The 23,562-nt window shown below is 35.8% G+C and overlaps 1 protein-coding gene across 7 annotated transcripts in view; it reads left to right on the top strand.

Moving 5' to 3' along the window:
• Nucleotides 1-1,550: 1,550 nt before the first annotated feature.
• Nucleotides 1,551-23,562, top strand: part of LOC128890047 (R3H domain-containing protein 2-like) — a 39,535-nt gene continuing 17,523 nt past the window's right edge. For 2 of the 7 annotated variants that reach the window (XM_054148208.1, XM_054148213.1), the window contains exons 1-7: nucleotides 2,292-3,912; nucleotides 15,089-15,266; nucleotides 15,329-15,780; nucleotides 15,871-16,138; nucleotides 18,991-19,416; nucleotides 22,257-22,863; nucleotides 22,944-23,119. In XM_054148208.1, the coding sequence (XP_054004183.1) occupies nucleotides 15,463-15,780; nucleotides 15,871-16,138; nucleotides 18,991-19,416; nucleotides 22,257-22,863; nucleotides 22,944-23,119 (1,795 nt within the window). In that variant the 5' untranslated portion in view covers nucleotides 2,292-3,912; nucleotides 15,089-15,266; nucleotides 15,329-15,462. Of the gene's footprint in view, nucleotides 2,212-2,291; nucleotides 3,913-15,088; nucleotides 15,267-15,328; nucleotides 15,781-15,870; nucleotides 16,139-18,990; nucleotides 19,417-22,256; nucleotides 22,864-22,943; nucleotides 23,120-23,562 lie in introns of those variants that run through there. The other 5 variants (XM_054148210.1, XM_054148209.1, XM_054148212.1 and 2 more) reach the window with 5 other exon arrangements.

The following is a 23,562-nucleotide window of genomic DNA, read 5'->3' as shown; positions in this document are numbered from 1 at the left end:
ATCTTCTATGCTGAGATGTACAGTGAAGTCTCCATAAATCCACAAGCTTGGGACTGAACTTGTGCGTTTATCGAAGACTTCGTATGTTCTCTGATGTTTGCCGACAAGCGTCGAACGTAGAGAAGATCAGCGAATAAAGAAGAGGATGGAGCGAAAACACCAGGATATGTCAGTGAGACAATTTAATGCAACGATGAAACTTTTGTATTATTAACTTTTTTGTTGTAAAACTTTTATCATCGCGTTCCTGACATTTTTCTGATTAAAATGGGACCAAACACGATATAATTCGAATGATATTTACCATGTATCTTTTTTTTAGTTAATTTTCTACGATATATGATATATAATAAGTTGTTACAAGTAAATATGTTGCGAATTACGTCGTGTTTGGTCTCATTTTAATCAGAAAAATCTCAAGAATATGATGGCAACAGTTTTACAACAAAACAGTTTCACCGTTCCATTATGCATTTTCGCTCCGTCTTCTTCTTTGTTCGCTGTCCTTTTCTACGTTCGAAGCTCTTCAGCAAACATCAGAGAATATACAATCATGTTGTCGGCGATCGAACTCCTTGATTCATCAAGGGGATGGGGATGGTTTCTGTGCATTTATGGTAGAGAAATTTGTGCATTTATAGAGACTTTACTGTATACCTTCTCATTGAACGCGTTAAAAGGTTACAACCACTTTGCCTATCTCAATATTCAGACTTCTTCAAGAATTTTTATTGAAGCGATATCAAGATTTTATTTACGTTGATGTACATTAATGTATTGTATAAGTATTCAACTAGAAAATAATTTTTTATTTTTTTCATTTTGACGAAAATGGTGGTTTGACAGACGATTAAGTGGAGCGTCTAAAAAATAAATGATTTTGCTGTGGGCATGATAATTCAAACCAGGTTCAAGTTGGAACAGTGAAACAAAATTAATTAGTTTCCTTAGTTCAAAAGCTAGTGAAATACATAGCCGTTTATAAAAATATACATTTTTAATAAAATGCCATCGTTCCAAAATGAAACATATAAATTTAGCCTAAAATTGCGTAAAAAATACAAATTTTATTATATACAATACAACCTTATATTATCAATATAATATATATATAATACAAAAATCCTACGAATTTCACTAGAAAAATAGGGATTCGATTCGATTGGTCGAATGGTTTCCGTTCTGCTCTTACACTTTCGATATCGATTTCTAATTAACGCCATATCATTTTCGTATATAATAGAGAGCTTCTCAAAAAATACCCAAAGATACGAGTGTTCGAAATTTTCCTAGGTAGACATAGCCCCATTTACCCCTGAGGAGGGCGCGGATTTATACCCGGAAGTCTCGGATAGTATCAATCGCGGCACAGTGACGTCGCTGATCAGAAGTACGACCCACCGATTCATTCTACACCCGGTACAGTTCGAGGCACGCGCACGCGTGCACTTGCTCGACATACATACCCCCTTCCTCTCTCTTGCTCTCTCCAGAACCATTTTCCCTCCATCTTCATCCTTTCTCTCTCTTTTCGGAATCATTTTTCCTTTATATCCCTCGCTTTATCGTTTCCTTTACTTCCCTCACTCGCTCTCTCAATATTCCCACTCTCCCATGCGTCCATCTTCGTCGGTTCTCCTCGAATCTTTATCCCCTTCTCTTTCGCTCTTGTTCGCTGGGTTGGCTAAAGTTGTCCCCTTCCACGGGCTCTCTGTCCCTCCCGGTGTACGAGGGCGTCTCTCTCGCTCTTTATATCCTCCCTCCTCTTTGCATTCGCGATTGGAGAGACCCGACGAGGCGCGCGCGCGGTTTCTCTCTCAGTCTCTCGCGCAAAGCGGTTTCGTGGCGACGTGCACCGTGCACCGAGGTTGCACTCGATAGATTGTGGCTGGTCCAGGTCTCCTCGGTGTCTCTCTATCCCCTTTGTCTCCGTTTCCCTCCTGGTTAGGTTGCTCCCGTATCCTTCCTACTTCCGTTGTCCACGCGCGACCAGTTTCCCCTGATAGATTCTCGAATCACATCTCGTTAGTGTCGTTTGGTGTCCGAGGCAAAGATGGACCAGGGCAGAAAAGAACCGCGGTGGCTGCTGGTAGACACCGCTCGGCCGAGATAGCGGCGAAGAAGAGATCGCCTCGCCAGTCGACAGAGAAAGAGTGTATTGCTATTTTCGAGACGCCGTGGAGCCCGGCCAACGCGTGCGTCCGGTTTACGGTACGCAGGAAAAAAAAGAAGGAAAAACCAGCCGAGGATTTCGCGGGCGGAAGGTCGTCGGCTGGTGAAAGATAGCATGTTCGCCACTGGTGCACGGTGGCTTGAAAATGAAAACACGGAAGCGATACTACTCGCGCAGCGAAACTGTCAACTTGAGTGCAGACTCGTGAAAACGTGAAAATTGAAAGTTTGAGGGAGATTTAGTTGGTGATTCAGCGAGAGTGATCCGAGTTTGACGATCTCGCACGATCGAGTATTGACCCGCGTTAACCTCCAGGCTCGAGCTTGGAAAAATTCGTTGGGTTTGCAGCGATCAGCCGTCGCGTCACGAGATCGGTGATCGACGATATTCTGGCTTCGAAAAGAATATGTTTCACGTTGAATTCTTGAAACCTGTCCGATAACTAACTTACTCCGTCGCTGTTCTCCGTTGCTCAATTCGGGGAATTCGAGTCGTTTTTTATTCGAGAGATGGGGGAAGACTCGATAAACTAATCGTGTAACTTTGCGGGGATTTAGAAACGCGGAGAGTTCGTTTACTTGTTGAGAATGGTCAAGAACGAACTTTTTCTTATTTCCCAAAGTGCAAACTAGGTCAGCCCCTTTATTTCGCTGATATGCTGATACGCTGATACCCGCCGTCAAAATAAATAATTAAATGAATGTTAAATACATGTCATAATTGATATTTCTCGAAATTGGTCTTTTGGATACATTTTCAGTTTATCGTTTTAGTTCATCGTTAGCGACACTGAAATAGTGTATAAACAGTGTTTTGGAACTTACGTACTGGAAGAATAGAATTGTAAAGTTCTCCTGCACCTCGACAATTGGTTTAGTGTGTATCGTAAAAACAAGCAATACTAACTTAATAATAATATATTACCGTCGGAAGTATACCGAATCTCAATTTTTTTGTGCAGAAGTTTAGAACCAGTGATAATTGCATATTATTACAATGTGTAAATTAGGATGTAAAAGTAATTTAATCCTTTCTTCAAAATTTCTTTGTATAAATTCTTTTACAATATGTCGCGATTAAAACAAAGCCAAAGCACTAATAAAGGTCGGGAATAAAATCCTTATTTGTCAAGCGATGATTTGACTAGCTATTTTTTTTTTTTTGTTTCAATGTTTTTACCAACATTGCTGGTCTTTCATCGAAAATAACGACATTAATACAACCGAGAACATAATAACGCATAACGAAATTAAAATCTAATAAAAGTGCACGAGTTTAAGAGATCTTACAATTCCTAATACGACGTTACTTCCTGTTCGTTTAAATTCCTTTGCGGAAGACGAGTTTGCATATCGGGATATATTTCGTTTGTTGTGTATAAGTAACAAAGGAATCGATTTTTCTTTGAAAGAAGAAGTTCACGCGACAGAGAGTTGTTAATTTTTAGATCTGGAAGACGACTGAAGTTTTGGAAATAACAAGAACAAACTGAAAACGGTGAAGAGTGAATGGTTCCGTGTTGTAATCGACGATGATCGTCGAGCCGATAGCGAATTGCACGGGAATCATCGATGATTGCGCGAACGAAGCCGTAAAATAGAGTTGAGTTTTGAAGAGAGAAGAGAGAAGAGAGAAGAAAAGGATGACACTGTTGAAGACTTAACTGTGTTTTCGAGTCACTTTGCCGCTATGGTTCGCGCGGTATGTCAGTTACTCGCCATGGAGATTGGCCTGTGGAGGTTGGTTGTGGTTTTTGTAGTTTCAAACGGAAATAGTCGTTTCGTGCGAAAGGCGGCGAACGATTAGATTGGGACGTACGGTTACTTAGTTGAAGATACGTTTTTATTGAACAAAAGTATATAAAGACAGAAAATTAGAATATAAACTGTATGGCCACTCAAACTGTGTACATGCTTCCAGAATTATTCTCTGTAAACCATTGAGGTCGTTAACGCGTACATACCGATATCATAGAGGGCCCACTCGTCCCACTCTTCGCCTATCCGTTACCTTAAGGAGGAAGTCTGGTCCAGCTAATGTATTTTTCTAATGCATATAATTTCCAGATATAATTTTTGTTATTGAAACTTTTTTTTTTACATATAAAGGGATGTTCAAAGAAGAAAATTTGACAGTGTAGATTTAATTTGAATGTATACATACAGTGGGTGTAGAAAGTATTCGTATACTGATAAATTTCCAAAAAAACTGTGTAAAATTGTAATTTATTAACATATTTTTTATAAACAATGACATTCTACATATTCTCGGAAATCTCTAGAATAGATAGTTCACAAAAAAAAAATAGCTATTTATATAAATTGTGAAATGAACAAGAAGAAAACAATTAATAGATAGAAATGTTGAAACAATAAATATTCGCACAACTGTTTAAAAGTACTTCACTGGAAATATGATGTTTTCTAATTCGTACGGAGCAATAAACTAATGTGCTTATTGCTTCTATACTTTTACCCACTTTTCGCATTTTTTTTGTTAATTTCACAAATTATATTAACTAGTAAATGTTGTTTGGACTATATCTATCTTAGATACTTCTGAGAATATGTAAAATATCATTGATTATAAAAAAAGAAGTTAAGAAACTACAATTACGAACAAAAGTTTTTTTGGAACTTGATCGGTGTACGAATACATTCTACACCCACTGTATATAGATATAGTACTCGCAAGGAAAGGTTTCGGTCAAAACGGTGGGACGCATAGCTCATCGAATTTTTATCCGATTCACTTGATTCAACGCTTAATTTGAAGGTAATTAAGTTTATATGCTAATGAACCTCGACTTTTAATGAATTATTATTATAGCATAAAGTTATTGCAAAATAACAGCCGACATGTATCGTTCATTTTCATGTTTTTTGCCGCCATTTTTGCAATCAACAATTCTTTTTTTTTTTTGCAAATTGAGGTTCATACACATTTTACGTACCTACTAAAGAAAAAGGTTTTCTGATTTTACCTATCTGATGTTTTCCCAGGACTCCACGTATCCCATCGTTTTGACCGAATCCTTTCCTTGCGACTACTACATCTATATATGTATACGTTCAAATTAAATCTACACTGTCAAATTTTCTTCTTTGAACGTCCCTTTATATGTAAAAAATAGTTTCAATAACAAAAATTAATTAAATCTGTCAATTATATGCATTAGAAACATACTGTAAAATTTAAAATTATTGTAATAACCTATTTTTGCATAACAAATTTGATTACCGATAAATGATAACGAAAATTTTAATGAGTTTGATACCGTGCATCGTTTGTTTATGGTAATAATAAATCAAACAGGTCGAACCGTATGCACGTTTAATAATTTATTTTAATCAGCAATGTGTATCTATCGGGAAAAGTAACAGTTATAAATTAATAAAGTGGAATTTCTGTTGAAAATCATAGAAGCAAGAACAACGAAATTCAGACAACAGTTATGAAATATTTTTATTAATTATCAGACAACAGTTATGAAATATTTTTATTAATTATAGTCTTCTGTTAACATAGTTTTATTTACATTTGGTTAGCGCTGCTCGCAATCGGTAATAACTTGTAAAGTAAATTTCTTGTTCTCGTCATTGTTAACTAATTAATTAATCATTATGCTCTCTCGTTGATTCAACTCCACGTTCCACGATTTTTATGTTCTCTAATGTTTGAATGCAGTTTTGTATCAAAACCTATTTTAATCGCCATAAACGCCTGTAAATGTGAAAGCAGTAATAATCTGGTAAATTCTTAAGTAACCTGTAAATCGCATACAGGGTGGTCCACGTAACTAGCTCACCTCGATTAACATCTAAAGTGTCCATTTCATAAAAAATGCCACGTGGACTACCCCGTATACATATACCGGTATGTATGTTAGCCTCAGCGCATGACAACCCTAATCACAGATCCAAACTATTACTAAACAGTATTTGTTACTCGTAGAATAAAACCTAGAATTTTAATTCACTGGTTAATCGAATAAATTTGACGAATAAATTGCGATACGTTGGTTTTATTCATCATCCATTATTAGAATAAAATTGTTCTCGCCCCCAGCCGTAATAACAAACCGAAAAAGATTTTGAATTTACTCTTTTACGTCTAATCGCTGCTAAAGAAGATAAAGCAAACGAAATTCGATTACTTAGTCCACCATTTACTTCATTTTCCTGGTGAAACAATTGTAGAAAGTGTTTGTTATAAGTATAAAAAACACGTTACTAGAAATGAAATATACTGAAGACAAATCTTGACACCTGTTTTATTTTACCATCTTTGAGACATAAGTACTCATCATCGCTCAAATTCTTGACAACTTCAACTTCAAAATAAAAGAAACGTATGAAAAATGTTAAAAATTCAAGAAGTTATGTCAAAAATGAAGAGAACTGCTGTGGCCTGTATAGAGAATAAAGTAAAAAATATGTTGAAAAATATTATACTTATTAATAAATATTTAAAAAAAGAAAAGAAACACGTAAAAACATATCACGGAAAAGGAACATTAGTTGCTGTAACAAATTACAGTCAGTGTAATAAGTATTCGTACAGAACCAATTCAAAATAAAACTTGATGTATTTATTTTATTAATAAATGTTAGGGGAAGAAATAATTAACCAACACTCCTACATATTTTTAGAGTAGAATTTGCGTAAATTAAAGTTTTAAATTAACTTTTAATGTTAGCCTCTTATTTCTTTTCTTATTAATTTTATTTTAAAGTGGTTGCTGTACGAATACCCTTTACACTGACTGTAGTTACAATCAGCCTTCATTAAATATTAAAGTATTTTAAAAACTATAAATAAATTAAAAAAAAATATTCGTTGAACAACTGAAACCCGCGAAGCGAAGCATACAAACTCGAACTGACCACTTATGCCAGTTTAGATGACAGACATTGATATTTGTAGTTATGTAGTGCAACGCGCAGTACATTAATTACTTTAATCAATAACTCTACAATTACCAATATTTGACATATGACGAGAAGGACACGTAATCGATCATCCTGCAAAAGTAGGTTAAAATAGGAGCGCGACATGCTTGAGGCCTTTTCTCGCAAGATGTGAACTGAACGACTGAAACGACTTTCACTAAATCGAGTTTTTCTATTATACGCTGATTTCATCCATAAAGCAAAAAATGTCGAATATATTATCTAAAGAGAAAAAATTGAATATGTCATTTCGTTTTGTTTCTTCTGTAATATTAGGATGTCCCAAAAGTTTCTTTCGTTTTATTAGTAATTAATATATACACAATATTTTATGTTGTATGTTACATTACTGAATTGTGTACGATTCATCTCGATTCATTACTGTTACAGCATCAATGTCTAAGAAATTAGATTGTCTATTTATATAAACACTGTCACAGAAAATAATTGAATGCAACTTACGAAAGAAACTTTTGGGACAATCTAATACATCAGAAGATGTGAGTTGATAACACAAAAGGATGAATTTGTCTACCCTTGGTCTTTATTCCCCTCTTTCCGAATTTAATTTTTAACCCTTTCTCCTTGAGGCCTTTTTTTTGTATCTACTAGCAACTCGAGATGCATTCTTAACATTCTATAGCCGAGAATGCTAAGCTTAATCAGGTCGCCTTTATCTCTCCGACAATTATTTTATCGACACTTCGAGTTCCAAAGAAGCGAAATCGAAACAAACCTTTTTTTTTTTAAATTACTTTGTTTAAGGTCACATCAACTACATGGTCATTAGTGACCACGTTAATATCTACAATTCAATTACAATTTATTCATTATTTCATATTTCGTTAATATATCTACTAGTTTGAGAAATTCGTTTCTGTTGTTGAGAATCGTCTGCATATTATTTGAAAGTTTGAATTCTACTCGATCGTGCTGCATTCCTTGACATTCTTCAATTAAACGTTTAACTGTGAGAGTTTCGTCACAAAAGGTGCATGATGGTGGCTGTGATTTTGTTATACTGTAGCAATGGCTTAGATTTGTGTGGCCAATTCTCAATCTTGAAACAAACATTATTGTTAGTCGATTTACTGCGGCAAACCTGATGGTGACTGAGAGTCACCTCTCGAGTGCAAAGGGTTAATTTCATATAACGTTTCTTTATTATTGCCTAATCCGTAAGATGGGTTTCATCTGTCAATAATATTACATCCTGCATTGTCTAACATGACTTACAATGTTTGTGTTTTATGGTTGAAAACCATTCTGGTTTCGTTTTTCACTTTTAAATGTAATCAAACGGAAGTGAACGAGTATGGATACATTTGATTATATTATTCTCTGAGCTACAGGATTGTATTAGCATTTGATTACATTTGTTGCTGAGTCATAAGATCAGTTTTGCATTAATAATAAATTAATTTCGCCTTTCCTGTATTCTAGTAAGTTGGTTTTCAACCACTGTCGTTCAATCTAGGATTGGGAACCTGTAAGTTTTCATTTGAATTTTTAAATTTAGTTTTACATTCCTTCTCTAATATAACAATACGTTTTGTAACTTAATTGTAGCATATGACTTTTAATTTTGATTACATTCGACTGTTCCGTTTCATTTTGGATGTTTCGTTTAAAAATTCTCTGGCAGAAAAAGATACACACAATATTCGTAATGTTTCATTTTGAGATTTTATTTGTACATTTGCATTTCGAAGGGACACACTCTCTTTTGTGAATGAATCGTCGCACCGTTGGTCTCATAATTGATAAATATTAATTTGTTGCAACCTATAAGGGAAAATTATTATTAAACTAATATACCGGGTGTCACATCTAAATCAGGTCACTTGAGTATCTCTCACAATTGTGATAATTCAACAAATATTTCACATGCAATTTGATTGGTTTGGAGAGATCTATACGCTGCAATATACATATATAATTCAACAGTCTCCTTAAATGCACAAGCTTCTCTACGATAAATGGACAGTAACACGATCAGCCTTTGTTTATTATTACCGTTTTTGTTGTAAAACTGTTACCATCGTATTCCTGATATTTTTCTCATTAAAATGGTACCAAACACGACGTAATTCGCAACATATTTACTACATATTGTCTCAGCGAAATAATCCCGGTATTGGTCGCCATTTTCGCATATCGCACTATCCTCTTCTTCATTCGCTGTCCTTCTCTACACTCGAAGTTTGTGGCAAAACATTAGAAGATACAGTAGCGACTGAAGGAGGAGGCATGGAAAATCGGAGACCCAAAACATTGCACTCGAGTGTTTTTATGTGTTTACACTTGACACGTGCCGAACGTCGAATGTAGAAAAGGACAGATAACGAAAAAGAAAGAGATCCGAGCAAAAAATAAACACTCGACAGAAGCGTATCAATCGGTGAGGATCATATTACACCGGTGGTCGGGGCTACTCGAGCAAAACTACGGGCAAAAGAAATATGAATGGGCTGGCAGCGGGGGGGAGGTTGGTATCTGAGAGTCATACAGAGTGTCCCAGCCTAAGTGAAAAAGAGCTCTAACTCCAAAACTATCGGCCGAATGGAAAATTTCAAATATGGAAATTGCATGGTAAAATGGGCCTCATGTTTTAGCGAGAAGGAGTTTTTGTTAACTTTGTTATTTAACGAGATATAATGGTCGAGTTTCGTTTTTCAAATGGAACTATATATTTTTTGGTTGTACCATGCGATAGTACTTTTCAAGACGAATTCATTATGCTTGAATGTATTTACCCGATTTTTATTAGTTTTCAAGATAGAACGTTTCAAAGTTTGTTAATTTTTAAGGAAAAAATTCGGGCGTTCCCATTGATGCTGTAAGCACCATGCGGTTCTTGAAATCGATAAGCTCTTAAATATAGTTTTCGGTAATGTCTTTTAGGTTGGTAACATTGCTTTTACAGGAAACGTGGTGTTCGTTAAGAAACGTGTTGCGATCTCATTACATGAAACGTGTACTTTATTTTCTGTTTTTTAATTACATTATTTTTAGTAAAGCTGTGTTGTTTTCAATATAATAAAACCTCATGCAAGTCCAACAAACGAGATATGGTGGTCAAGTTTCGTTTTTCAAATGGAATTATATATTTTTTGGTTGTACCATGCGATAGTACTTTCCAAGACTAATTCATTAAGCTTTAAGCTTTGAAGCAAGCTTCAAAGTTTGCTAATTTTCAAGGAAAAATCTCGGTTCGGCCGCGGGCGCACAGTGCAGAATAAGCGGAGAAAATTCAATATTAGTATATATCACAATGTGAGACAGATTTCTATCGTAGAAAATGTGTGGAAATTGTTATAAATAATCATGTATCAATCATTTGTATCCATAATACAATCTTTATCTTTAAACAAACATACAGACAAAACGGCAAAAAATATCTTGTGTTCTCAACATATTTGGATACATAATTTCTTATATTTTAAGAAACTTATAAGTTTGTTTGCAAATACTTGCAACGTTTGGTTTTACATAATTTTTAATAAGGGACCGTCCGGTTGGTGTAGGGTCGCAATTGGAAATTAAAAATTCTGATTTAATTGATTTATGGATTTCTGTAAAAATTATTTTTCACGTCCTCAGCCAAAAAGAAGCATAGTGTGTTAAATAACATATGGGTGCAACTTCTATTATTTGTGAGAAAAAAATACCTAAAGAATTCGAAATATAGTCTACTAAAGCGACAATTCTACAATATTACATCATTTTCCTGTATAATAATCATAAACTCATACGTACCGTTGGATTCAGAATAAAAAAACGCTTTTACTGATCCAGAAATAAATCAAAATTTTCACAAATTTCAAGGAGGGGGGGGGGGTAACTTAAAAAAAAATTTGTTTCTTTTTTAAATTGTTGGTATTGGTTTATAGGCCTCTAAAAACAGTGTAATGTTTGCTTGAGTATGCAACATCCGAATGCTCGGATAAAAGGGTTAATTTCTCCCTCAAAGGCAAAATTCGCACATACTGAGGATGGTGTAAAAACCGGGGTTTGTTAATTTTTTGTGAAATTTGTTAATGTTGTTGTGATTTTATTAATGTTTATGTTTAATTTTAATTTTTTTTTGTGAATAAATAGCAATATATTTATATTAGTAATGAAATTTTGACTTTTGTCCACAATTTTGCTATTTATCCGCACTGTGGGGCGGTCCCATTGATGCAGTAAGCACCATACGGTTCTTGAAATCGATACGGAGGGTCTCGCTTGGGATTCTAGGCCCAGAATATTGGGATTCTTCTCATTTTCCTTCCTTGGGCCTAGAATCCCAAACGAGATCCTCCGTATCGATTTCAAGAACCGTATGGTGCTTACTGCATCAATGGGACCGCCCGAATTTTTTCCTTGAAAATTAGCAAACTTTGAAGCGTTATAGCTTGAAAATTAATAAAAATCGGGTAAGTACATGTAAAGAAATTAGATTTATTTAAGTAGAAATTCGAGAAAAAATCGACAAAACCGTGTAAATAAACTTTTAATGTCGTTTCTTTGTTTTTCAGGTAAGATAGGGTAGTTATAATGTAAAAATGTACAAATAAAGTACAGATGGTAATCTGAGGGGGCCATATCTGGAGAATATGTCGCATAAATGAGAATCATTTTTGTAGCCTCATATTTCTTCAACTCAGCATTTTTCTTCAACTCCAATGCAAACAGAATACAATGTCTAATGTGCTCTTTCTGAAACTTGATGGTGCGAAGTATTGTTTTCCGAGATTATATACCAATTAGGTTAAAGTTACATAGTGAATTTAGTAGCGTGAAGCTAATACCTTACGACACCGATCGGCGGGACAAAAATTTCAATATGAAATGTAATTAAAGCTGAATATATGTAAAGGGACCGAACTTATTTGTACACCTAATATATAGCTGCAACTGTGAACATGTTTGTTTGGGACAAAAGCAGCAACATAACAAAAAAAAACTTACAGGTCTTCAATAATTACTTAATATAAATCAATTTAATATTCTAATTAGTAAAATTAGTAAATTTATTCATCAAATTTAAGGTCAGGGTCTAAGTGTTACTAAATGAAAAGGGTGATTTTGACTAATTGTCATTAATTTACTTCATTAAAATATAAAAGTTTTAAAATAGAGAAAACATATAATTGAATAATAGACACAGAAATTTCTAATATTATTAATATATTTTGAACAATAACCACGACAGTGGTTGAAAACCGACTTACTAAAATATAGAAAAGGTAAAATTAATTTATTATTAACGCAAAACTAATCTCATAGCTCAGCGACCAATGCAATCAAACGCTAACACAATCCTGTAGCTCAGCGAATAGTGTAATCAAGCACAAAGCCTGTCGTCTACAATCATTTACTCACTTCCGTTTGATTACATTTAAAAGTGAAGAACGAAACCAGAATGGTTTTCAACCATAAAAGAAAACGAAAATCGACTGTAGGTATCCCGGAAAATTCAAAAAGTCACCTTACTTTTTTATCAGACCTCGTATACCCTCGTGCTTCTCGTTAGCTTCGAAACGTGTCGTTCTAACAGTGTGTGTTTTGGTATTCGAAGCGTTGCACAGTGTGATATTTCAGCGATCTAGCTGGACGAAACTTACGTGATCCAATATCTCGGAAACTATTAAGTGTAGGAAAAAATGTTGTACATGAAAATTTTGTATCTTTTAATGAAAAATTCACTTATATAATTAGATTTTAGAAAAATTTATTTCTACATATTATGTATTAACATTAATACATTTTTACTGCAAAATTTTAGTCAATTTTCACGACAATTTATGTATGCAAACTACAGATCAAACTACGGAATATGTATTTTCTGATATTTTGTTTTCTTATATTATGTTAATGGAATAATACGGTAATGAAAATTATCCTATTTGTACTGTACTTATTAGGTTGTCCCAAAAGTTTCTTTCGCGAGTTGCACTCAATTATTTTATGTAGTCGTGTTTATATAAATAGACAATCTAATTTCATAGATATTTATGTTGTAACAGTAATAGAGCAAGATGAATCGTGCACAATTCAGTAATGTAACATAAAACATAAACTATTGTGCATGTATTACTTATTAATAAAGCAAAAGAAACTTTTGGGAACACCTAATACATTCTGTGCGACTCAACACCTAGTCTTCAATCCTATTAGGGATCCGTTCCTTTTCTTAAATGTGCCTGCTGTGTTCCAAAGGGTGCTCAATTTGCAAAATTAAATCTTTATTAAGCCACTTGTGGTGTCTTCTTAAAACATACTCCCTATTCCGACAATCTTTTTGTCATTTTATATTTTCATTTTGAAAGAATGCCCCTTCATTTCTTTTAAAATTCAATTTCGGAATTGTCTTTGACATTATTGACATTCAATTCTTCAGTAATATATTCCGAGAATGTTTCCATATTTTTAAATTTTGGTTCCAATTCTGTAAGCTGAAAGTAATGGAGCTAACGTGTTAAACTTCGTTTGTTCGGAATATAAACGCGATCGTCTCAGAAAATAAAATAATTCGAAACTGTATTTTTTTATTTTCGTAAAAAAGACATATTGTAAATATGATACCAGTAAACAATTTTGACAAGATCCTCCAATATTTCTCGGGTAGGTGATATTGTGTACTTTTTTAAGATTCCGATTTTCGCATGACTTGCGTTTTCTCAATTGTAATTCGAAATATTTAGATTCCAGAAGTTCTAACCTATCGTACTTAAAACACAAATCATTTTTCTTTAGTTTGAGGCTAATTAGATGTAAAAATATCAATTACTCTTCAATGGAGAACGATTTGAATTTGAATAGTCGGAACGAGATGCAGTTCCCCTATTGGTTTGCAATTAAAAAATTATTAGTTGTCCATATTTGTCCACGTTCTGACTGCTTGTGTTCGATAGCCTATGAGTCTAGCTTTATGCGCAAAAAACTTACATCTCCAACACGATCAAATACTATGTTAAAAGTCTAATCATATCTCGAGAACAGTCAATGAAAAACACGTTAATTGTTACAAAGGTTTAGAAGGCCAATAAAATGGATTTTGAAAAAAAAAACAAAACATGTGAAAATATCTTGGAAGACATACAAATTTAATACATCCACTCAAATATCATTAGAGGATACTGGTACAATGCAGTTGTGAATTGAAGTCAAGCGAACGATACGCGTCCATAGGATGAAACACTGTGTGCTCGAAGTTCAGAGCCTATTAATTATTAACTATACCTTATTTTTAACTTCCCGATTTACAAGGAAGTTATTGTATTTGCTCCTAAAATGAAAAATCGATTTTTTAGCAGATCTCCATGTGTCAAGGTCATTGGAGTAATTTTAACCTATTTTTAACAAATTGTTCGTGTGCGTGCGTGCGTGCGTGCGTATGTATGTGCGTATGAAAACAAATTTTTCGTTAACGTTTTCTAAGAAATTAATAGCGAGATCAAAATGATCGATGATGCAATCGATGTGTATCAATCTAACTTAGAGCTGATTAGATTTTGTTCTAATTCAGTCCAGTAGTTTTTTAGTTTTTTTAAGAAAACTTAACTCAATAATGCAATCTAGATGGGAGAATGTAAATTTTTGAGTGAATAACTAAGCTGAAATAAATAATATACATATATATACAGGGTGCTCCGAAAGTATGGAAACAGTCAAATATTTCCAAAATGGAACATTTGTGATTAATGGTTAACGGAACACCTCATTTTTGATCATGCACTATGAAAGCTGGCTATGAGACCTTTTCAAAACACTAATTTGGAATAATATTTACGTTTTCTGGCGAAATGGACATTCAATTCTTGATTTATAATATTCATAGACACATTTGGAACATTTCGAAAATGACCGTTTGTCCAGCTAGATCGCTGAAAATCCACACTGTGGGTTGCACGACTGCATGACGACCGCATCCTCCTGTTCGAACTAAACCATGTTGCGTTGTGTTTGCTTACAGAGTGTACGATGTTGGAAGGTGGACGTGCAGTGGTCTGGCTCCTTGTATCAGCCCCACGAGCTGCACGCCACCCGAAAGATTCACGAACTAACCCAATTGTACCTGTTTGAGTCCACCAGTTGCAGAGCCCCTGCACCGTAACCCCCATGACGCATTTAACACATGGCCCGCCTGGAGAGTAAGTGTACATCGACGGTCAGGATTGTTCGTTCCACGCTCCCATGTCCTATTTCTCCGCAGACCGAGATCACGTAAAAACGAAAACAGCGAAAAGGTCGAAAGCGACGAGCTCTTTGGCCGTTGGTCGATCGGGTCGGCGTAACTTGTTCGGTCGCACGAAGCTGGGAGCAATGTCCGACAGCTGGTCCCGGTAAATGGGCTCGAGGGAAGATCGGTTAGAATTGCGTTTGATTGTTGCAGTACCAAGCATAGTGGTGCATAAAGGCAGCAGGTCGCAGAGTCGACCTGAGAGTCCCACGGTGGTGGTGCGAGGAGGAATGCCCTCGCTGCCATCCTCCAGGCAAGGCTACGTCATAGGTGGCCCGAACTTGTCGAATCAGAGCAGCTCGGAATTGGATATGATAGACGGGAATGTCAATCCCAATGTCGACTCTTCTCCCCCGCTTCACCGCACCTCGCCCTCCTGTCCGCCCGATAGAACCGACACGGAGAACAAAAACTTTCGTAACAGGGTACGTGTGCCGTTCGGGGATGCGAGCTCCTCCCGTTTCCCGCATCGGTGCATTTTGGCCAATAGTTAGACCAATTGTCTAATTTTTCAGACGAGTACGAAAGTAAAGTTACTGGTGAGGAGCCATGCCATGAGAGAGTCGACGTCTCCCCCGAGGGAGTCGCAGAACGGTTCGTCATCTCCGCATAGCCCTCAGTCGGTGGACGATGAGAAGAAGTTCGCTGGTAGCCTGTCCCCCAACTCCACCAAGCTCAATAACAACGAGTCGATGTTCAACAGCAACCTCTGCCCGAATCAGTCTCCGAAGCAAATGCGCAATACGGCCACCTCACCCACCTGTCGAGCTCCCTCGCGAAACGGTAATGGAATTCTCCGATAAGAATGACACAACCAGGGTTGCCATAAGTTGAACGAAATCAACCGCGTTGAGCTTTTGTGCGACGTATTAACACTTTATTTATCGGGAGCCTATTTTTAGACTTTTTAATTGCAGTATTTAGCTATTTGAATCTATTTACTGTGTTGATGGTTGTCTACAATGTTTAGTCATTGGAAACAGACTTGACTTTCAATGCACTCAGTAACAATATGGAGGAATTATTGTCTAGATTGGCATATGATACTGTAGAAAATTCTTTCTTTAATTAAAGTCTGTTCCTAAATACCCCGGTACAAGGCAGCGCAAGACCTTAGAATCACCGATTTAGTTAAAACTTTGTATACTTGTAGATTTTGTCATCCTGAAAATATACAGTGGGTGTAGAATGTATTTGTACACCGATCAATTTCCCAAAAAACTTTTGTATGAAATTGTAGTTTCTTAACTTCTTTTTTTATAATCAATGATATTTTAGTCCAAACAACATTTACTAGGTAATATAATTTGTGAAATTAACAAAAAAATGCGAAAAGTGGGTAAAAGTATAGAAGCAATAAGTACTTGTACGATTCTTATGACGAACCATTTACAGTAGAGTTTGTAACGTAAACACATTAGTTTATTGCTCCGTGCGAATTAGGAAACATGAAATTTCCAGTAAAGTACTTTTAAAAAAGGTTCTAATAGAGGAATGCTTAATTTAATGCTTACAAAAGTTACAATAATTATAAAATCAAAAGGAAATCCCACGAAGGAAATATTATATACTTATACATTAATGTAAATTTCTTTTTTTTTTTAATCAAGCGTTAAAAATTAAACAGTTGTGCGAATACTTATTGCTTCAATATTTCTATTATATCAATATTATATTAATATTATATTAATTGTTATTATATTCTATTTATATTAATTGTTTCTTTCTTGTTACTTTTGCAATGTACATAAATAGCTATTTTTGTTGTACTCTATCTATTCTAGAGATTGCCAAGAAATATGTACCATGTCATTGTTTATAAAAAATAAGTTAAAACGTTACAATTTGACATAGTTTTTTTGGAAATTGATCGGTGTACGAATACTTTCTACACTCACTGCAGAAGTATAGGTGCAGTCACTCAATAGTTTTTTAAATATTTATAAAGTTTTAATGCCAGTATTACAATAAAATACAGTTTCGTAAGTCTTGATTACAAGTGAGATTATAGGTGAACGGTACCATCCCAAATTTGCACGGTACCAGTTTGGGTTCTATTCCTTGTGAATGAATTTTATTTTATTTTTTATTTTTCTTATGTTTAAAATAATTAGATTTTGTATTTGAAGACGCATATTGAATTTTCAATAAATTTTGAGTATAATGTTCTTACTTACTAAAACTTTGCTACATAAAAAACACAAGAATATCAATTTACCACTATATAGGTATAATAAATGGTAAAAAAATTATTCACTGCATTAAAGGACGGTATAATAAATGAAAACATAAAGCATATTAATTCTTCTTAGTTAGTCTGTACCTGAAGTCAAAGGGAACATAATGTAAAAACCATTTATCACGTAAGAGAAATATTGACATGAAGGTCTTACTTACCATTACTCTTAGTGCAAAAGTGGCATTTATCATAGAAGCAAGAAAAGCATAATTAACAAAACATTTTGTACATCGAATAACAACTATCTTGTTACAGGAACGCTTCCTTCGGTTTATTTCCATTGGAAAACATACTTCGTTAATATTTTTTAAAATATCCCTTTCTGTAATAAAGACATCTATTTCAATTTTTGTCTTATGTGACAAATGATTTTTCATTATGTTCGCCTGGATTTCAGGCATATTTGATGAAGAATTAACATGCTTTATGTTCTTATTCATTATAGCATCATTTTATGCAGTGAATATTTCTTTAAATGTTTCTTATATATAATAGTAAACGTCTATTCTTGTGGTTTTTTTACTGATTACTTCAAGTAAGATCAAACGACAAAAAAGAAAATCCATCCGTACGGAATTGAACTCTAGCTAAAAAATAAACGAAAAAATAACGAAAAAAAAATAAACGATACGTGGTCAGTTTCAGTTTTTCTTTATTCCGGTGGCTCAACTCAGTATCTACACTATAGTCTTATAAAATTCTTTTGATGCATAGTTTTATCTTATCTTTCGTCTAGTTATATTTCACATCATCTCTTACCTTTAAAATAGGATCAAATGTCAATTGTCAAGTATCATTTGTTCTTATTTCTTATTACTTATAACTTATTATAAATTATACAAACTTATTCCAGTAATGCTTAGACTTATTTTATTATCTTGCAGTCCGTATCTTATTATTAGTTTTGTATAACGATGCGTGGGTCCAGTTCTTTTATACTTCTATTATTTTTTAGGTCGACTAAGACCGCCAGTCTTATAGTAGTCGTACTTATACTCTCCTCGTGCAAAAGACAGCGCGCATGCATGAACTGGAAGCAACACTGGCATCACAGGCTACAATCTTACTAGCAAATTGTACACAATCTTTCTTTACTGTAATAATGAATTATAAATATCTAAAAAAAAGTACCGAGTGTCTGCCCCTATAATACTATATTTTTTTGAAACAATAACAAGATCTACCAGTATACAAAGTTTCAACGAAATCGGTGATCCGAAGGTCTTGCACTTTCCCTGTCAGTATAGACTTTGTACTATAGATTGTTGCGTATAAAAAACAAGGATACAACGATTTGTGACGTCATGTTCGGCTTAACGCGTTGAAATCTACATTAGCAACCCTGGATACGACACTCTCGATGGTGTGATCAACTTGGTCCCCCCTCCTATCGCAGGTCAATCTAGTCCTTCTCAAGTCCACTCGCCAAAGAACACATCTCACGCATCTCCAACGAACGGCAACAAGTCGGAGTCGCAGCGTTCCAAGATGACAGGCACGAACGTCGTTCAGAAATGCAACAACTGCGTAAAGAACAATCACAACGAACGACCCGGCTTGCTGCAAACGCCCGTGTCGCCCTCCAAGTCCGGCCAGGCGTTGCAGCACTCGCCCAAGAGCATGAATCTGGCCCAAAATGCGCAAAACAATCAGCACAGGTCCGAGCAACGCAGACCGAACACACTCAACATCTGCAACAATCAATCCAACACGCAGTGCGGCAACACTCTCTCCGTCAGCAGGCCTGGCTCGCGGCACAAGCTCAGGCATCAGAATTCTTCTCAGGGTAGCTTCGACAGCGCGTCTCCATGCCTCTCGCGAGGTTTGTTCATATTCTCGTGTTGGGATGTCGGAATATAAATACAGTGGATGTAGAAAGTATTCATACAACGATCAATTTCCAAAAAAACTATGTGAAATTGTAATTTATTAACTTATGTTTTATAAACAATGATATTTTAAAAACATTCTACATATTCTCGGAAATCTTTAGAGTAGATAGATTACAAAAAAAATAGCTATTTATGTAAATTGCAAATTTAATAAGAAAAGAACAATTTATCGATAGAAATGTTGAAGCAATAAGTATTCGCACAACGGTTTAATTTTTAACACTTGATTAAAAAAAAAGAAATTTACATTAATTTATAAGTATATAATACTTCCTTCGTGGGATTTCCTTATGATTTTATAATTATCGTAACTTTTCTGAGCATTAAATTAACTAAATTATTAGTTATTCGAAATGGGATCTTTTCCCATTCCTTTATTAAAACCTTTTTTAAAAGTACTTTACTGGAAATTTGATGTTTTCTAATTCGCACGGAGCAATAAACTAATGTGTTTGCGTTACAAACTCTACTGTAAATGGTTCGTCATAAGAATCGTACAAATACTTATTGCTTCTATATTTTTACCCACATTTCGCATTTTTTTGTTAATTTCACAAATTATATTACCTAGTAAATGTTGTTTGGACTATATCTATCTTAGAGACTTCCGAGAACATGTAAAATATCATTGATTATAAAGAAAGAAGTTAAGAAACTACAATTTCACACAAAAGTTTTTTGGGAAAGTGATCGGGGTACGAATACATTCTACACCCACTGTACGCGACGGTGTAGTAACATTTAACTACAGCCGGTCACGAAAATATTCGGACACCATTATAGTTCTGATTATTATAGTGCGTACTTCAGAAATTTATCTATTAAGAACAAAAAGAGGTTTCGCATATGTTACTATGCAGTGTGTAGTTAACCAAAACATAAAAGATATTTATTTATTAGGGGGACCAGAAAGTAATGTCGTTTCTGCAGATGTCAATACTTGTTTATCATTTATCAGGTCATTGTGTACCAATTGATTTTTATCGATCTGAGTTTGAAAATTTGCACACTAAATAGCAAAAGGTTGTTGGTAAAAAGTGCGAACACAATTGATTAAAAACAAAAACTTGTTATGAATTTACTTGTTAGAATTTAATGTAAAAGAAACGACATTACTTTCTGGTCCCCCTAATAACCCAATAATAAAAATAAATAAAATGATCCCAATAATAAAAATATATGAATATTTTCGTGACATGAAAACGAGCGTACTTTTTTCTTTTATTATTTATGTAATCACTTAACGTAAATAAATATCTCGTATGTTTTTGTTAACTACACACTGTGTAGTAACATACGTGAAACTTCTTTTTGTTCTTATTGCATCAATTTCTGAAGTACGGACTATAATAGTCAGAACTATAGCGATGTCTGAATATTTTCGTGACCGACTATATATGTATAGTTTATCATTGTTACGGTGAATGTGGTAAGTGTGGTGATTATGAATAATCCCTACTGAAAGTTGGTAAATGTGATAAATTATCAAATTGACCGGTGATTTTATACATATACTGACGGACAAAATTAAAGTGACACTATTTTAAAACGTCATATCTATGGGAGTTTTCAACCGATTTTGGGGAAACTTCGCGAGGAATAGTTTTGAAGTGTCCTCTAAATGTGTGCAAAGTTGCATTGGCGAGGGTTGATACGAAGGGGTTAATTCGCCCCCGTAAAGAGGGGCACGTCGAAAAACGCCACTTCTGAGGGGGCCAGGGGTGACGGAAGGGGTTGAAAAAATCAAAAAAACCTTTGGGGCAACCCTCCTCGATGCCCTTAAACAAAAATACCCCTCAAAATCCCTCTCGGGCAAACCCACCCCTTACAACACCCCACCCCCTCCAAAATCCACAATTTCTGGACTTTAGTCCCGAATTTGGGCTCAATGCATTCCCTGGAATCTCCTGATCCAGGAAATACCATAGGCACTCCTTGGAAGGATGGAACAGTTCGCCACTTTTCAACACCCTTCGTAAGGGAGCACTTCCACACCTCTAAGGGCGATGAAATTCACCATGTTTATTCTCGGTACGTTAAGGATCAATGTCATTTAAAGCTCGTTTCGAAAACAGGGTGGCCCAGAGTTAGGGGTGGTCCACCCACAGGTGTAGGTGTTGGAACGATGTTTCGTTACGTGGAACACATGTGATACGGTCCAAGGCATTGGAGTGACACAGTTTTGATGTCTTTTCCCCGCGTGGATAGCATTAAAATACGAAAATGTCGTTTCTTTTCTCTTCCAAAAGAAATGACATTTTCGTATTTTAATGCTATCCACGCGGGGAAAAGACATCAAAACTGTGTCACTCCAAAATGTCGTTTCTTTTCTTAGATATTTTCATAGATATGACGTTTTAAAATAGTGTCCCTTTAATTTTGTCCGTCAGTGTATAATAATAATTTTAATGTCAAAAATTCAAGCATCAAGTGTCCGTGAATTTATGAAACAACCTAGTATCTATTTGATTTGAATCAATCCAAAAACACTATCGCGAAAGAACTAAATAAAAACTCGTTTAAACGATTCATAACGTTTTGCTGTATAATAGTCTGGTCTATATAAAAAATTAAAGTTTGAAAAAATCTCCACTATTCGCTACACAACCCGATATCACAGGACCCTGACTTTGATTGAAATTTATTTTCTGTTCTTGCCTCGAATTGCCCGATTATCTTCCCGTTAAATGGCTCGCGCTGTGCAATAATCGAAACGTTCCCGCAGACGTAGTCTCGGCTCGAAAAGAGATTCGTCGTTTTCCGTTCGCAGACAGCAGCACGGAACTGTACACGGACAGTACCGGGATAGACCTCGAGCATTTCATCGCGGAGACCATAAACCGCAATCCGAAGGATCGCACGGTGCTGTTGAAGATCGAGAAAGACCTGATCGAGTTCGCGAGGGACAAGCAGAAGGTCTGCCACAAGTTCCCGAACATGTCCTCGTATAATCGGATGTTGGTTCACCGCGTGGCCGCTTACTTCGGCATGGAGCACAACGTCGATCAGTCAGGCTCGAGCGTGATAGTCACCAGGACGAAGAATATGCGAATTCCGAACACCCGTTTCAAAGAGCACATCCGAGACGACTTGATCCTGTCTGAGGAGCCGCGCAGGAGCATCCTGAAGCGGGACTCGAGCTCGTTCGAAGACAGCTTCCACTTCAAGTCGCCCGACAGACTGTCCGGGGATTACTGTCGGCAGAGCAAGAGTTACGAGGAAAGGGAGGAGGAGTACGAACGCGTCAGACGAAGAATATTCAAGGACAGCAGGGGTGAGAGCAGCGAGATCGCATCCTGGCCGTACTGGTCGTCTTCGGAGAGCTTCGACGCGTCCGCGAGATACCGTTTGTTGCATCCATCGGACCACGCGATTAGGTGAATCAATTTTCAGCATCGAACGTCGCGTACATAGATTCCTCGCGAGGACCAAGTTGATATCATTGTCTATGTAACAGGCAAACGAAGCTCTTGAAAGGGGAGTCTTTCGATGGGAGGGAGTCGTGTCGGAGCGGAGTATTGAGACCATCGGTTTCCAAGTCCTTCAGCTTCGGTGGTTACACCAGAGGCATGCTTTCCAGGGGGGACAGCGTCATGTCCACCCACAGTGCTGGACCTCGTCTCATGAAGCAAGGTGCGCCTCTAATTCCTTAGCTATCCTGCGTTCACGACAAGTTGCCGAGCCAAGGACACGGTTCTCACTCTGTTCTACCTCTCCTGACACCATGCGCTGTATCGTCATTAGCTGCGGCCGGTGACAAGAGAACTTGTTGTGAACGCACTATATTCGGATTTGTCGTTGTGTTCAGTGATGGGCAAAATCGTAATCGCAAATACGAATACAATTGTAATCGAATCTCTTCGAGTTGTGATTACGATTACGATTACGTTTTCAGCCATAGAAATTGTTTACCTCAAAACCGACATCAGCTTCGTGTTCCTCACATTAGAAAACTTAGAAAACCATGCTTTCGTCAAAATAAAATTTTTTTTTAAAAGTTACCCTATCTAGGCTCTGCTCCATGAGCACGAATTTTAATTGAAAATTTTTTATTTTTTATTTCGACGAATTTATGG

Source organism: Hylaeus anthracinus, unplaced genomic scaffold, assembly GCF_026225885.1.
Source record: "Hylaeus anthracinus isolate JK02 unplaced genomic scaffold, UHH_iyHylAnth1.0_haploid 12000, whole genome shotgun sequence".
NCBI classification, from domain to species: Eukaryota; Metazoa; Arthropoda; class Insecta; order Hymenoptera; family Colletidae; genus Hylaeus; species Hylaeus anthracinus.
Note: the sequence above shows the minus strand (reverse complement) of the source record. Positions and strands in the feature narration are given on the sequence as shown.